Below are 17391 nucleotides of genomic sequence, written 5' to 3'. Positions count from 1 at the left end.
CGCGCGATTCGTCGGCCTGGCAACCGTATTTCTTTTCGCTCGCCCGTTAATTGTAGGTAACGACACCTACCAACACCTCGACGAGCGCGCCGCGCGTGAGGCCGCGCGCGGTCGAGGCACCGCGAGCAGCAGCTCTCGAGGAGGAGGCGAGCGAGAGAACCCGCGGCAGAGCGTGAGAAAAGGGAGAAAGGAAGAAAGAATGAGAGAGAGCGAGAGAGGAAAGTCGTAAGGAGAGGCGCGTTCTGCCGCGTTGCCGCGTTCGTGCGACGTTGCCGCGCCGCTCGGGCTCCGCTTCCGAGAGAGCGTGCGTTCGCGCGCGGAGGCGCGCCGCGCGCCGGGCACCGGCAACGTCGCTTCTCTCCCGCCGCCGAGATAAATAGAGATGGCCTGACGGTTGCGCGACACGCGCACACCGTAAAGCCCGTGTCACGCTATAATACGTATCGCGGACACGGATCGGATTGAGATTGTGGATCGCGGATCGTAATCTAGCCAATCATAGACGAGCGGCTCATCCGTGATTGGCTGACATCCGATCCGCGATCCGTAATCCCGATCCGATCCGTGTCCGCGATACGTAGTGTGACACGGGCTTTAGTCGAGGAAGGAGCGAGACGGACGATAGACCGGCCAAGGAAATCGTGCCGCGCCGCGCCGGGGAGCGATCGTCGTTCCTCTTGCTCGCGAAAGCCCGACCTCCCGGCTCGAATACAGGTGGTCACTCGGTACTCGGTATGCCGATTGCGTCGCGCTTTTAGACGAATCTCGAACGTTTCGAGAAATATCTTTTACATGCCCGTATAGAATGACTTAACTTGGAAAAAAAATCAACATTTCGTTGCTAAGCCGCGCCACGATTCGCGATTCACCCTGTATCTAGCATCGATCTTGACGCACCTGAGTCGCGTTACAGCTGCGCTTCGACGCGACGCGAATACGGACCGTATAGAATTTTCCCCTGTCGCGAGGGTCGGAGTACATTCGCGTGGCTTTTTACAGTTTTTTACCGTCTCTCTCGACACGCTGCGCTCTCCGCCGCTGTCTCGCCGCGTGACCGTGTTTGGCGCGTTTTTACTTCTCGCGGCCGCGGGGGAAGAACTCGGCGCGGCGGTTTGCTTTACGTTCGCCGATAAAAGTACACTCGTTGCGCCAACCGTGAAGCAGCCTCGGTTAAACGATCCTAACGATCGACGGTATCTCTTTCGCTCTCCCCCTTTCTTTCTCTCCCTCTCTCTTGATTTCTTTCCCTCTATCGTTTCGTGTACTTCGTCAACGAGGCAGTCCGCTCCGCTACCGTTTGCTTTCGCATTTTGTTTACCTTTAATTATTGCACATTTTTTATTGCCGATGATACGTACGTCGCAAAAAAAGGATCAGCGTTGCGAATCCAACGTTCGTTCTGCGAAAGTTCAACATCGTGCGTTCGTTGTACAAATTCGTTAACGACGCGGAACACATATACAGGAATATCTGGTTGAGGTCGACAGGGTACGTCGTTAACGAGCGCGTCGTCGCCTCTCGACCAGTCCACGATTAATCTTACGGTCAAATAAAAAACGCATTTCATTTTTCTGGAAATATTCTGTCAAGTATATATATTTATAATGGACTTTAGCCGAGAAGGAATTACCGGTTTCCCGTTCAATATCGATTGAAGGCTGAAATTTTAATCGATACCTTGAATTGAGCAACATTTTGTTACTTTTATTATTTATAAATATTGAAATTTATTATTTCACCATAAAACAGTAACTTCGCTGTTTCAGTTAAATTAACGACGTATTTTTAGGAGCAGTGGCGACCTATAGGAATAGTTAAAAAAAAACAACTCAAATTGAGAGTATTTAATTCGACTCTGTGCGAATTTAACAGTATTATTTTTCTTCGCGTGCAAGTCCGTTTCGCGGATTCCTATTAGGATACGCCGCTCGAATCGCGTGGGTTAATTACGAATTCCGACGCGACGATTCCCATCGACGAGGCACCTAAAATCCGCGGGCGCGCGCGCGCGCGCGCGAGATCCTCTCGATCCTTCCTCCTTTTCTCTTTCGCGTGCTACCCGCCGCCTCCGTCGCGCAAGAGACATTGGTATTAACGGCCTTGGCCGACGACGGTACCGGTTGGCGAGCCATCACTCGGGCACGAGCTGCAGCACTTGGAGGTCACTGCACCTTTTCCTCTTTGCTCTCCGTACATCGCTGGGCCGTCTCTCCCCGGCCCGGCCGCCGCGCCGCGGCCGGCCGTTTGCGACGCGCGCATATTTCGCGGAACTCTTTCTCTCGTATACTTTCGAAACGTGGTGTCGCGCGATGACGTGTGATTACAGGCGCGATTGAATTTTTATCAGTTCGAGCACGCCGGCGCCGTTCCGGAACGACGGTGTCGCGCGCGATTTTTGGTCTCTATTTTTAATCCTATAAACATTTTGAATCCCTAGAGAAATTGTTTGTAGTTTCTTTTGCAATTGTTTTTATAGGAGCGTAATTTTGTGAAATTGAACGGGTCTCGCGGGTAATTTCGTCGCATTTTGTACGCTTCGTATAATGATGATTTTAATAGACTGTATATAGTCGCGCGCGCGCGGCGACGAGCACACCGTAATAATTTAACTCCGGCGACGACGCGGCGGTAACTCGCTCGCGTAGATTAGTTTACGTTACGCAACGTGAGCCACGAAGCCCGGGACAGGAAAAAGAGTGCGCGCACCCATTGTGTTTCGCGACAGCCGTGTACGGACCTGGCTATACGTAACAACGTGGCACCCGCATGTTCTCGCAGATGTACCACCGACCCAGCGTGGCGACACGCGAATCGTTTACTTAAATATCCGAGAGATGCGACTCGCCCGGCCATTTTGGTCGTAAACGTCAACGGTAATATTAACGGTGGCGCGACATACCTTTTGAGAGCTACCGAGAGCTTCCAAGCGCTACAGGAATCGAGATCTTCGGCGTTACGTGCATACCGCGTGTACGCTTAATTGATTTATATGTGTCTTGAATTTTTGCAAAGTTATCCAAGGAAATCGATAGCGACGATTCAATAGAAGAGGTATTTTTGTAATTAACAGAAAATTCGGTAGTTCTGAACGTTACAAACTTTGAAATAATGGCTAACCAAAGTATTGTAAAATTTAAATTGCTTGTACTGATATTTACGAGAAAAGTAGTTTTCATTTTTAGCACTATATATTGTATCGCCATTTAAATGCACGAATTTTAGGCGACCTGGTTCGTTGACTTTAAATGCTTATGAAACTGTTTACAGCCTTGATATTTTGTGACATGAGAATGTAGGTATATTTCAAAATAATCTCAGAAATCTGCTAGCTTAAGCGTTGCGGCAGTCTTTACGGAACATTCTGCATATATAATTTATCAGCTATTTTTCATACATGAATGCAATTGGTAACTAATGTAACACATTCTGAATATGACATATCTGACAATCGACGAGTCAATTTAGTGATATAATTTTCAAGTTATATCCATAATCAGCTGCATCAGAAATCTTCATGGAAAGCAATAGCCCACGTTTTGCGATTATTCAGCTCCGTCATATTAGATTCGATATTTTTAATTTTGTCATTTTTTGTGACCTCAAATTCATAATTATCTGAAAAACCTGTCATAGATATCAAGTCGATACTTATGGGCAAAAATCTGCCTATCATTTTTAATTACATAATTTATAATCGGTGTAATTGCAAAGTCTATAAATATACTATTTACGGTAATTCATTAAAATTTAAGAAGATCTATCCATATAGGGTCGCGAGATGTTGTAACGTCTCGAAATTAGTATCATATTTTACATTCAATTATACATATGCTAAACGTATCTACTTTTTCCTATAGAGCGAAATTTTTGCGATTTAAAAAGAAACCCTGTAAAGAGTTTTTTTCTGAAAGTTAACGTATGTTTTTATTCAAAATGTTCGTAACTGTAAAATGTAAGATATTTAAACGTCATGTTATCGATAAGTTTATCATTGACAGTTTTTTTTTAAGCCTTTTTGTTCGTGCTTTCTCTTCGGTGAGATTTCGTTTATCGCTCGCAGGGGACGGCTAGACGGCTTTTGTTTGACGAAGAAAGATGCTTTATTTACCGAAGAAAGATGCTTCAGAAAGGTTTAAATGCACAGCGGAGAGACGACGGTGACTCGTAAGTAGCCTCGGACCCCGGTGTGTCGACTGGAAGCCGCGCGCGCGCGCGCGCGTTAAATCTGACGTCCGGTTATATTATGTAGCGTCGCGGCAAAGAGAGAAAGAAGAGAGCGAGTGAGAGAAGCGCGGCATAAACCCGGGAACTTTATTAGCCGTCGTCAAAGTGGACATTTTTATGACGGGCGCGGCGATAATTACGCGACGTAAATAATAAAGCCTACCCGTATACGATTCCTCTTTGCGTTCGCCCTTTTTAACGCCCCGGCGATATATCGAGCTGTCGATTCGCGAGTGTGCTCGTCCCAGAAATAAAAACCGCGGGAGCCCTCTCCCGCGTTACTTGGATCGAAATATTATCTAATTATCTTCCTGCTCGCGCGCGATTACGCGACGTTGTGTCTTGATTCTTGCGAACCGAGTCACGCTCGTTTCTAATACCGTGCGGGCCGGTTTCAGCCACACAACCGCGTCCAATCAACGCTAATTATAATTAACTAAACTCTTCTGTTCCGCGACGTTACGGCCGCCCTCGTGAGAGAGAGAGAGAGAGAGAGAGAGAGAGAGAGAGAGACGCGACGCGACGCGACGCGACCCCCAAATTCTTTAAGATATCGCTCATTTATATTCTACGGCCGTACGTTTCGCGAAAGAGAGAGACGCAGCATAATTTTCTTCAACTCTCTCTCTTCTCTCGAGATGCAGAGTTACGTTTCGCACTGTGCGTTTCTGCGTTTTCCATCCGGCGCGGCGGCGGCTTTTACGTCGCCGTTCACACGTAACGCGCCACTGGTACGCCACTTAGCGATATAATGCGGATGCCTGATATAACGTATTACTCAGCTCCTTCGCCGTAACGGCCGTCTTATTCGAACCTGTCATTAACAAAGGAGAACCAACGCGAATAATTGAGGCAATAAGGAACGGCCGCATCAACGCATCAACGAGATGATGATCCGCGAACGTTATTTTTTTCCGTTTGTTGTTACAGCATTGTTGACTGCATTGAGAAAAGTCGCGAAAATATTTCAATCTTTTGCACCCTGCAATAAATTCAACGTTTAGTTTCAGCAGCTCGACAATTAACCCTTCACCCGCAAACCTGGGTCATTTATGTCCGGGCGAAAATCAAATGTAGTTGCAACTTTTGAATACAACGTATGTGAAAAAATTAAATTGTTTATAATTTTATGATTGATATTTCAAAGTGAAGCTTTGAAACACTTTCGTGAATTTTTTCAGATTTTTCGCAGCCCTTTAACCCTTTAACACTAAAAAAAACATCAGGACCCAGGTTTGCGGCGTAAAGGCGCTAAAAAAATCTTTGCGGACGAAGGGTTAAATAGAAGGCCTTTCATTTCTGAAAACACTGGAGTTTATTGTGCTACGTCGTCGTATTTGAAGATTAAAAACATCAAAAAATACGATAAACTCTTTAAAATATCCATGCCAAACGTAACTCGACATTCGAGGTTGCTGATGGAATGAAATGCGACGCTCGACTTCCGCGATGAGTGCAATGGGTTAATACGTTAAAAAGTATCTACATACACATGATACGAGGTGTTTACGCGCAATAATTTACAAAAAGAGAGGAATTAAGTCCCACGATTGACAATTGCGAGACAAAATCGCAGTTGCGACGTTACCTCGCCACTAAGCGATATGACTCCGTTTGCGCGTGCTTGCGCGACCGCTTTCCCGAGAGCCGCGAAATAGCGTTCGCGTGCTCGAAGATAATACGTATTGTGGGCCAAATCATAGAGTGACACGCGGCAGAACGCGAAATGTACCTGGTCGCGGCAGCAGGAAATATAGATATAAACGCGTGAAAAAATGTTAGGACGCTTTTGAGATGCGCTCACAGACGTGCTAGTCGCGCGGAGGATCGTGATTTGCATTCCGCGCAAATAATACACAGCGGTTTCGCATCGCGAATTTCCTGCGAGCGATTGTATAGGTACACGCCGAAGCTAACGTGGAGTACAGATTTCCGCTGAACGACCGGTACGCGACGCGACGTCGCGAACGGCACGTGTAACCTTTATCGCGTCTCTGCGTTAGAATTCTAATTGAAAGGTGACGGCATCGACGGCATTGGCGAAAAGATCGCCAGGCGAAAACACGTAAAACGTATATTGGTTTATGGTCGCCGTGAAAACGTCCGCCTTTCTATTACGGTACCACTTGTGTCTCGGCGCGGCGTTAGAAAATAACACGAACCCGCCGATAAATATGCAAAGACGCGCATATCGACGATCACGGCGAAATCGAATCGTTCCGCGAATCGGCCGCTCGATCGCCGGATGAATTTGTAAGTCGATTTATCGGCCCACGCCTTTTTCTCCCCGCGCGTCATACGAGCTGTAAAAGAATACTAATGTCGACATGTATTCGGAATATCTCAGAAGCGCCGTTATAACATTTGCAACAATCTCAGTTTTTGTAAAAAATTTAAATTCGCGTAAAAATCTCTTCATTTTATATCTTCTCGTATATCCTTCGGTGTGTTCCCGCTTTTCTCTTTGTCGTGCGCATTCGTGCGCGACGCGTAATGATCCAATAGAATTTTGCCTAAAGCGCGAAATAAATTCTCTCTTTCTTTTCCCCCTTGCCGTGTTCCATATCGCAACATCCGGCCGCACGCGCAGGCGTAAAAATTCGCGCATAAAAAAAATCCGGTCATCCAACGTGTGTATTTTCGCGCTCGAGGCCGCCGGATGACTCAAAGCAAATTCAAGTACGCCGTACGGCGTTACACTTGGATAAAAAAAACCGTTTGCCGAAGACCGTGTTTCTAATCGCGCCGTAAAAGATACGCCGCGAATTTCCGCCCCGAGTCTTAACGATCGACCGTCTAGTTTAAGTAACTCGTATGTTACGTCGACGAAACGAGACTGCGGCGCGCGAGCGACACATCTGCATCTATGCGAGCACTAATAAACGAGGCAAATTCGGCGATCAACCGCGCGCAGGTCATCAAGCGTGAGTTTTTTTTAATTATAAAGTTTAAATTATGTCGTAATCGTACGATAAAATACGCGAGATCCTCTGCGCTGCTTGAATTTACGGGGACATTCGCGATATTGCGATATGCATCAACGCGCGCGATAAAAGATTGCCCGTTTTATGGCCAGATCGATACTCGGCGCTCCGACGACCCCGTCGCACGACACCAACAATGAGACGTTTTATCGCGGCTCGCTGATACGAGGCCAGCGTTTGCCAACGCAGAAAACCGTAATTGCGGATACAGAGGCGCCAGTCAACGCGCGATGACTTGTGACTGCAAAGGAATTTTATAAGTTATCGTTGAAGGAGAGGGATGGAGAAAGGAATGCCTAGAATATATCGGCCCACGTATGTTGATGGCGTAATTTCTCAGCGAGATAAAAAATATGAACTTTCAATGTGCCAAGACCGCACGAAATAACCGAGCGAGCTCGGGGCTCGGCTCTCTCGCGCGAGAACGAGAATGCACGCGCGGCGCATCGTTCGTCATCCGCACCTCTGAAGGATGCACGCGGACCATAAGATGCATTTCAAGCATGTAAACCTGGCTGGCGCACAAGCACGTCGCGGCACAATGAAGGCTCTTTGTCGGAGCAAATCCGTCGCTCCTCAGTGGAAGCTAAACCGAGGGAGTCCCCTTTTTCGTAACCGCGTCTCTCTCTCTTTCTCTCTCTCTCTCGCACGGCGAACGTAATATTTCTTCACTTATTCATGCGGAGAGATAAATAACGGCACTGTCGAGTCAATCGGGTACGCCTTCGTGGAAAATATATCGTTATAACGTCGCAAAAGTAGACGAAGATAATCCGTAACGACTCTCGTTATCAAGCCAATTGCGCAACGCGTATCGGGATCAGTTTTACGAGCTACGAGTCGCCAACTCGTATCGATCGACGATCTGCGGGGTTGCCGTCGAACTCGCCGAACACAAACCGCCGCTTTCGCGAGAAGGCTCTTCCAGGCAAGTTCCGCGTACGTCGTAAGAGCCGGGGCGTTGCGCGACACGTGCATCGCACGGACACTGACTTCAGGCCGCGCGGCGGGCCGACCGAGCGACTTCCCCGACGCGCTTCCGCACGCGCGAGGAACCATCAGACGCTCTCGTGTTTCCTCGCGAGTGCTCGGGCGCACGGCCAGGCGGACACGCGCCGCGCTCTCTCGCCGCCCGGCGCCCTCCTCCTCCTCCTCCTCCTCCTTCCTCCGTGTCCGCACACCCCTCGCTCTCCCGCCCGTCCTCGACCCCCGGCCACGGGGTCTTCTCCCCCCGCCGTCCGTCGTGCGCTCACGCCGCACGTGAGTACGCACGCGAAGACTTCTTCGCCCGTTCCCCGCGCGTTCATTCACAGTTCACAGTCAGTCAGTCACCAGCACACCTCCGCCGATCAGCTGATCCTGCCGCCGCCGCCGCCGCCGCTATCGTCACCGCCACCGCCACCGCCGCCGCCGTCGCCGACGATGACGACGACGACGACGTCGGCAGCGGCGGCAGACTGCGCGTCGCCAACCCCTCCGCCCTCCTACCCTTTTAGATTTCGCGCCCCCCCCCCTCCCACCCTATCCACTACTACCACCTTCCTCCTCCTCTTTCTACCGCTGCTACTGCTGCTGCTGCTGCTGCTGCTGCTGCTGCTACTACTACTACTACCGCTGCTACTACCGCTGCTACCGCTGCTGTCCCCTCGAGTCCCCTCTCCCCGTCCCTGGTGTGGACGATCAGCTGACTGGGAACTGTCAGTCGCCGCCAGCCGTGGGCCTGCGAACCCACGTGACACGCGCCGCGACTCTTCCGCCGCGAGCGAGTCCACCGACTCCGGTTCGCTTCCGCAGGGCGCAGCAGCCGTCGAAGATCGGGCGCGTTGACGAGACGCGGATGTCTTGCGACAGAGCGCCGCTTCTTTCGAAGCGATTCGTCATATTCGCGACCGCTTCTCGTTCCGCGATCGTTAACGTGACTATGTCGCAACGTCTGGATAGGCAGCCTTCTCCTAAATTAGCACCTTGAATGCCAACGGGATTCTCGTCGCTGCGACGCCGCCGAGATGCATAATGAAATAAAATAGAACGTTATTTAAAAAATAATGCGAGCCGGCGATAAAGAGGCAATCGACACTGATAAATGCATTCGTGAAGCATCGTCGTCGTGTCTTCATGCAGTTTTTACGGATAGCTAGCCTCGAAATACGCGACGCATTCAACTTATTAACATATATTTTTTATGAAATCTTGACAGGTGAAAAGGTGAGTTTTATATACAAACGCGTTAATGAACATGCACTTCCAGAGTGAATGTAATTAACGATTTATACGATATCGTGCCGATCTCATTAAAGGAGAATCCATTTACATCGCTAGAGTGGTAATCCAGTTTCGCGCAATGAAACCCTGCTGTTGGAGGTTGGAATGAAAAGGATGGAATTCTCGAGTTACGCGCTCCAGCCGGCCTTCTCGAATTGACAAATGTATAAAATTGTTAATTACGACATTTCGTTAAAAGCTATTTGTATCGATTCTGTTCCTTTACTGAGAATTCGCGAAGAGGTAATGAGAGAATAAAAACATTATTACGACTGCATTTTCCTCGGCGTAACGATGTTACTCGTCGGAAAGTGTATTAGATTAACAAATTTTTACAATATTTAATAATGTCGCGTGTAGATATCGGGTGTTAATTCCGTTAAAGAGGTGGGATATCGTAATCCGCGAGATCTTATCGAAGCGACTGAAAGCCTCGATTTAGCGCATACGATCGCGATAATCAGCCCATTGTTCCTCCGCTCCCATCGATATCCAGTGACGATACCGTCGCGATTCTCGCCGTAATCAGCTACGAGCAACAAGCTTTATTACAAAAGTGTGTGCATAATCGACGAGCGGCGGTTTCCGCGGTGATACGTCACAATTGTTAATCCCTGGAAAAGATTGGCATCCCATTTTTAGAATGTCAATATAATTGATAAAGTTTTTTCCCCAAAAAGTCCAAAGAATTCTTGATATTCTTAATACGTAACCCTCTCCCTCCCCTCCTCGCAAGTATCTTTCTTTTTCTTAAGATTTTTGGTTAGGGAGATATAGATGAGTTTCATGGAAGATTATTAAGATTCGAAACGATTCCGATCGAAGTAAAAATATTACTAATTTCCATATATTTCACGGAAACGTGAAACAGGCACGTCTTTGGCATCTCACATTTTTTCGCGCTTAGTCATCTAGGCTTCTTTTCGAAACCAGTCAGGAATTAGCATTGTCACGATTGGAGATGAGCCTCCAAACTTTCCAAATTTCCGAAAGATGTTACTTAAACAAGAAGCCGATTAGTATTACCAACGTCACTTAAGGAAACGCCGCCGTTCGGAATTCTAATGGCACACGCTTTACAATCGCGCGGCCGGCGGTTCGCGCCGCATTGTGTTTATGCATAAGTAAGCTATATCGTCGGCGACGGGCGAGGTGAGCCACATATAAATTTTGTTGCCGAGCGAAGATTTCATTACGTAAGAGAAGAGTATCAGAATTAATTCCTTCCTCCGCGACCTAACGCGATGACGAATCGCTTCAACAAGTTGGAGCGACGAGACGAGCTCGAGTTCCTCCGGGAGTAACTCCTACCTGAACTTAATCTCGCTTGACGCTTTGTCGATCCCGCGGATTAAATTCCCTCGCGAGATTGATAGGAAAGAAGGAAAAGGAAAATATGAAAGTATCTCACTGGAGTAAAAGCTGGGGAAGAGCGACCGACGCGCGATCGGTGAGACGTTGATTCGCGCGGACGGAGCCGCATCCCCCGAGGGTCGAAGTCGCCGAAATCGACGGCCGGCCGTTACAAATCTCCCCCTCGTACCCCACTGTAGGTGCGCGCTAGAGGAAGAAGCGGAAGACGCGGGAGAGTCATAGGCGCAGCGCGTGTTGCGGCAGCGTGTGTTCGGCGAAAAGGAGTGGGGGGAGAGAGCGCGAGCGAACGAGCGAGCGAGTCCGCGAGAGAGGAGGGGGCGGGGGGGGAGAGAGAGAGAGAGAGAGAGAGAGAGAGAGAGAGAGAGAGAGAGAGAGAGAGAGAGAGAGCGGGCATGCAAAAGAGAGAGAGGGAGGGAGCGAGAGGGACCATGTCCTACCCCAACGACCACGTGGTGCCGAAGACACTTTCATCATGCAGTGTGCCTCGGTACCCGGCCGAACCACGTGCTGGGATACGTCGTTCGACGCTCCCGAGGAACGGCACCGCGCCGCGCATGCGTCGCGTCGCGTCGCGTCGCGGCCGCGCCGCGCCGCGCCGTGTGCCGTGTCGTTCGCGTTGCTGCATCAAGGTCGAGCAAAGTCGCGCGATTACACGACCTCGTGGCGACGGCGACGGTACCGGCCTAAACGCGTCCACCCGGTAGATCAAACTTAGGCGGGAAAGGACGCGCCGTCTCCGAGCGCGTGCATCTGCAGTCTGCACGTTTCGTCCTGGCGCGCGCAGGCTCGAGATCTCTGGTCCTTGGACAGTGAGATAGATCGGTTCACGATCGGATCGACGGCGGGCGATCGACCGCGTTCATATCCGACGCGCTCGATCGTTCCACTCCGTTTCGTGCAGCTGGTGAAGTTTCGCAGCACCGAGATCGATTTCTTCGGGATTTTAACGGTGATAGTAAGATGAGAACTCTTCGGCGTGCTTCATATAATATACTTCTTTCGCGCACAGAAAGATGACAAGTTAGAAAGATTCTTGTTTGGTGCGCCCACGTTCACGGACAGTCTATGACTCATCGATTACTCCCATTCTTTGCGAGTCGAACCATGCACCGAAGAAGCGGAGTTGAACGTGCTTCAGGCTTCTACTTGCGCTCCGCTTGACATTTCAAATTAGCATAACGTAAGCTACATCCGAGCCCAAATATTCTTCTCGTTGCGTGGCGTCGTAGGAACACGGATGCTCGGCGTCGACCGTAAAGTTCTCGTCTCGACAGGAACTCGTGCAGGCTCAATATATCCTCGTGGCAATACTGCATTATTGACATTTTGCATCCGCTTTCTTAAAATAGGCGCAGGTCGCGTGTCCCGTCTCTCGTCAACTATTACCGAGCAGCGCGCTCCTCGACCGGGCGCTTGCGGTCGTCCACGGCGCGGCGCCACGTTCCCGCGATTCGTTCCGACTAGGCGTCGCGACGGCGACGACGGCGACCAGAATAGAGCGAAGACACGGGCGCCGATCCAGGGAGCACTGACCCAGTATGCTCGGCCGTCGCTGATTTTACGAACCACGACTCCTGCGCCGCCCGCCGCCCCCAACCGCTCTCTCCTCCTTCTCCTCCTTCTGTTCCTCTCCTCTTCCTTCTCTTCCGTCGCCGCTTAGAGCGCACTTTGAAAGCGCAGGACTGCCGCCGACGATTCTACGTCGCGTGGCCACGTGTCACGCTCGCAGAACCACGTGCCAGGTCCCGCGCGCTCGGAGAATTGGTACCGGATTCGCGCATATCGCCGGGAAATGAGGCTTTTACTCTTGCATCCGTTTTCTCTTCCGCTAACATTTTGACGCGTTCGACATTTGTGCAAAATCGTCGTTCTGTTTTTCAATATTATAATCGCCGCCTCAATGATATTTATCGTTTGTTGAACGACGAACGACTGATTTTGCGCACTAGATTTATCTCTAAAAAACAAATTCATATTAATTAGGCATGTTCTTTGTCGCATTCGGAATAAATGAGATCATCGTGAATCCATTAAGCGATTAATTGAGAGCGAGGGTACCCCTTTACGTGTATTTGAAGGATAAGGATTCAAAACGGTGTGAAATTCGCACTGTTATCTCTTACAATGTTTCCATTAACGGGCGAACCGTAAACTTTATGATCGCGTGTTTAGTGTATAAAGAGGAGAAACAGCGAAATGTGTGCGTGGATTCCTTCCGCATGCGTAATTCACGGAAATAAACACGAATGCGGTAAACATTGATTTTTATCGCGAAATGTGAATCTTGATTTACTCGTGAACACGCCTTTCGATGATTCCGCCCTGCCGCGAATTTAATTAAAAGAAACTTGTTAATGTGTATTTCAATTTTAATGACGGATTTCTTGACGAACATTTGCAATCTTGTTTTTTTTTTCTCGATTATTTTCTCCTGAAAAATTTTGGATCGATTATTGTCTTTCGCTCATTACTCGGGCATTGCCGATGTAAACTCTTAGTTTCGAGGAAATCGATGTGTACAAATCGACGAAAGGGATCCATTATTGAAATTAGGATCGCGCGGCTTCCGCGGAGAGCTGTTGTGTATTCGCGCATAGACCTCCTCTTACCACGTAACCCGAGAGAACCGTCGTTAATTTTTTCAGTCGTCCGCAGAAATTTATGTCCCGCTACGCTACGTTTTATCTCGCGTGCCGCCGCTACCGGGAATTCTCGAGATATCTCCAAGGGGAGAGAGCGATTAATAGCGTTTCATCGAACGCGATTAATTTCACAAGCTGCAACTCGATGCGCTGATATTCTCATGTCTATGAATAATCCTCACACGCCTTTTCTTATTCATTACAGGTCAATACCAGAAACGAGTGGGCGTCGTTGTGCGAACAATTTCACCTGCCCGGCGGTTGCATCAACAGCGGAGTCGGCCTTAAACAAATTTATCTTCGGTAAGTTTAGCCTATCAAATCTGATACTATCGAACACATCGATACATTTTAAGAACACTTCCTCCTCGCGAGAAACCGTCAGAGCTATCCAAGATCGCTACAAACAGAACGGAACAAGGTGAATATTTAGAGTCGTCTGGAATTTTTCCTCTCGTACGAGAACCACTGACTCCGATCGATCATTCGCGGGTGCAGGTACTTCGCGAGGTCCGATGAAAGACGCGGCTCCTCGTCCGATCGGGTCCCCGATCGCCGAAGAGTCGTGCCCCTTTACCGGCGTCGGCGGCCTACTCGAGGCGGCGCGGCGCGACGCGTCACGTCGCGCTCGCTACAATGTTCCATTGCGTCTGGCAGTCCGCGAGCGTCTGCAAGAGGCAGGGAGTAGCAGCGTTTTGCCGCACGGCCAACACACCGCGCGTATCGGCATTGGTCCCTACGCCCCACCACCATTTTCCGTATCGCGTACTACGTACGTTCGTTCATTCATGCCCCGGTCTCGCTGACGAGAGCCACCACGTGGTTCCTGAGTCTCGCTTTCCTCTCCCTCCCACCCTTAACTCACACACACTTTCTCTCTCTCTCTCTCTTTTTCTTTCTCTCTCTGTCTCTCTGAGCCCTGCAATCTTGTTAGCGGCGCGCGTGGCTGACAAGCGCGGACGCCGCCACCAAGTCTCCGGGTCTCCTTACCGGTGCGCTACCGCGTTTTTCGCGCCCGAATTTGCGCCGCGAGCCGCAAACGGACCTTGGAAGTCTTCGTTTCTTGCACGCGGATTGAATTTTGTACAATTCTACACGGATCAGTTTCATAGATTCAACCCTTTCGCTCTTAACGCCCTTCCGCAGCTCTATCTCTAGGTACGAATAACTGTTATAGTGGCCGTCCATCGAGATCACTTGCACGTACAGTTGATACAAATAAAATGTAATAAGTAACGTGTGATTATATGTATATAATTGTATGTCACGTACTACATTTTATTTCTATCAACTGTATGTGGAAGTAGAGAGGAGCCTCGGGAATTATATATATAATTATATGTAATTATTATTATTAATTGTTGGTCAATATTATTATTTTTTTAACACTTCTACAGACGTGTTATCTTAATTTCATATATGTTCTACGCTATTAATTTTTGTTTATCGGATTAAATTAACTTGAACAGAAAAAAATTACATCATAATACAAAAAGTAATAGATATAGATTTTGTTCGTACTAAAGTGTATACTCGTGATTTGCCCCGTACGGCGATATCGTATTGCCGACTCTGTCGCGGTGAAAGGGTTCAATGGTCCGTAATAAGTGTACTTATTATCTTCTTGCAAACTTGTCTCCTTATTGATTTTAACTGGAAGCTCTTAATATATATATTTTCGATGATATAACATTCTTCCTATATCAACCGTGACGTTAAACCGATAAAGGGGTAAAAGAACGACTTTTGAACATCCGGTATTCCGAGCCGGAACTGTCTGCTCGAAATTTAAATGCGCGCAAAATATCTTGTCTCGCCGTACTCCTGTGTATAAGTATATATCAATGTTTGTCATCTCTTCTTGTATCTCGGAGCATATCGTCATATCGTATAGTAAAGCGCTTAGTTGCGCCATCAGCCGGATTAGGTAATCGCTGCTCATTTCGATTACAACGCGAATGATACGTGCAGCGAAGAGAGAGAAAAAAAAGAGTTCGTTCATTATATTTTTCTTTATTCAACCAAGATTGGCGTTGAGCATCTTTCGTTCGACCTGCCCTGCGATCATCGATCGAGGGCTCACCCTCTCTCGAGAGAAGCAGGTCCTTTCGCACCACGTGCCTCCGGCCAGACACCCCCGCGGCCTGCTATTTCGCGTTAGTAGTCAACGTCACGTTGCTGTACGCCGCACACGCGTGCAACAGCAGCAGGCAGCGAGCAGCAGAAGCACGCCGCTGCTGCTGCAGTAGTCGGAGCAGTGTTCGGTAGTCCGCACCCGCCAACGGCCAATCAGGCTCTGGACTCTGGACTGCTCGTGCTCGTGCTCTCCGCCGCCTGCACCTTCCGCGCTGTACGTTGGTTGCACGAATGGATCCGCTACACCTACCCCCACTATTTTCTTTCGCCCACCCACGACTCAATGTTCTTTCTCTCTCTTTCCCCCCGTTCGACGTCTCATGACTCTCCCCCTCCTCTCTCTCTCTCTCTCTCTCTCTCTCTCTCTCACGCTATCTCTTGCATCTACCCTGTTCGCAAGCATCGCGCGGAGTTCGTCACACTTTCGACGGCCGCCGGTCGGTCGGTCTCTCGGTCGCTTCGAAGAGCTTCTTTCATCGGCCTTCGCGCCGTTCTGAATTGTGCGTTCTTCAGATGGAACTTCGCGCCACGTGTTGATATCGCCGCGGGTCGACCGGTTCTCCGGAAGCGCCGATCGATTCCGACGTGCCAAGAGAAGTCGAGGTGAATTCTCAGCTGCTGCGGTTAATCCGTCGAACCCAGTTGATCTAGCTGGTTTTCGCACCGAGACTATCTGCTCAATTCATTTCCCGTGCGACATAATCTTCGAACGATACAATACTATCCTATTTGTATCGCAGTTTCTAAATTAGAAGAAGCGATCGATCAACACCTTGTTTTCGTTCGCATCGTCCGTTGAACTTTGAAAAGGATTAATTTTTAAGTGTCGTCAAAAAATAGAATTACGATTATGTGTCTATTATATTTAATACCAAGATCGACTTTTTAAAATGCAGTCTTATAGACTTGCGTAAACACTAAAGCACCTTGACGCCGTGCGTTCCAGGTATCTGGACAGGTACGAGAAGGTCCACTTCCTAGGCGAGGACGGTCAACAGGCCGACGACGACGATGAGGATTCCAGGCACCGGAAATGGTCGGCCAGAGCACTGCACTCCGTTCCTCTCACTTACAACCATCATCAGCACAACATCGCAGGTGAGTTGTGATTCATGGTGCCGAACGCCTCGCTGCCTGAAACTTGTAGAAATACCTCAAAGAAATTGCCTTCGACGATAGATCATCCCGCGTAGATATATCCGAGCGGAACGCGGTATATCGTCCTTTTATTGCGTTTGTCGCGAAATATATGAATGCGCCGAACGCGTCCGCAGTTTCGATAAATCGCTTTTGCCAATTTATGCCGGGTGCGCACACGTCTCGATACATTTCGCGTACACGTATACGCACGGCTGGGCGACTTTCGAATGCATTTTCCATTGTTTTCCTCCTCGTCGCTCTTTCATCGTCGCGTCGCGCGCGCACGCAGCGTTCTCTCCCTTTCTCTCTCTGTCTCTCACTCTGCCTCTCTACTTTTTTCTCTGTTTGTACATACGTGCGAGTCACGGTTCAATAATTCGCTACGTTAGCAATTTCCGGCTGTCAGAATTTTTCGTTCGTTCCGCATCATTCACTGCAGCGCTGGGCGTAAAAAATATCGCGCGTTTCGAGTCCCTTTGCGAGCTCCCGCACCGCGGATTTTTCCTCTCGAACCCATTTTCATTTATCACGAGAAATGTCGGAATTTTGCACGACCGTGCTCGTTTGCAAATGTACCGTAAGAGAGAGCTGTGATTTGACGACGGTAAATTCAACGTCTAGAGATCCAC

The 17391-nt window shown here is 49.0% G+C and overlaps 1 protein-coding gene across 6 annotated transcripts in view; it reads left to right on the top strand.

The window, feature by feature from the left end:
• Window positions 1-17391, top strand: part of Bap170 (Brahma associated protein 170kD) — a 47650-nt gene that overhangs the window by 10768 nt on the left and 19491 nt on the right. For all 6 annotated transcript variants that reach the window (XM_077398785.1, XM_077398784.1, XM_077398783.1 and 3 more), the window contains exons 3-4: window positions 13692-13789; window positions 16569-16720. In XM_077398785.1, the coding sequence (XP_077254911.1) occupies window positions 13692-13789; window positions 16569-16720 (250 nt within the window). The remainder of the gene's footprint in view (window positions 1-13691; window positions 13790-16568; window positions 16721-17391) is intronic.

The sequence above is a fragment of the Temnothorax americanus genome, unplaced genomic scaffold, assembly GCF_048541705.1.
Source record: "Temnothorax americanus isolate GAGA-0224 unplaced genomic scaffold, ASM4854170v1 Scaffold12, whole genome shotgun sequence".
Lineage (NCBI taxonomy): Eukaryota > Metazoa > Arthropoda > Insecta > Hymenoptera > Formicidae > Temnothorax > Temnothorax americanus.
This window is presented reverse-complemented; position numbering and strand designations above follow the sequence as displayed.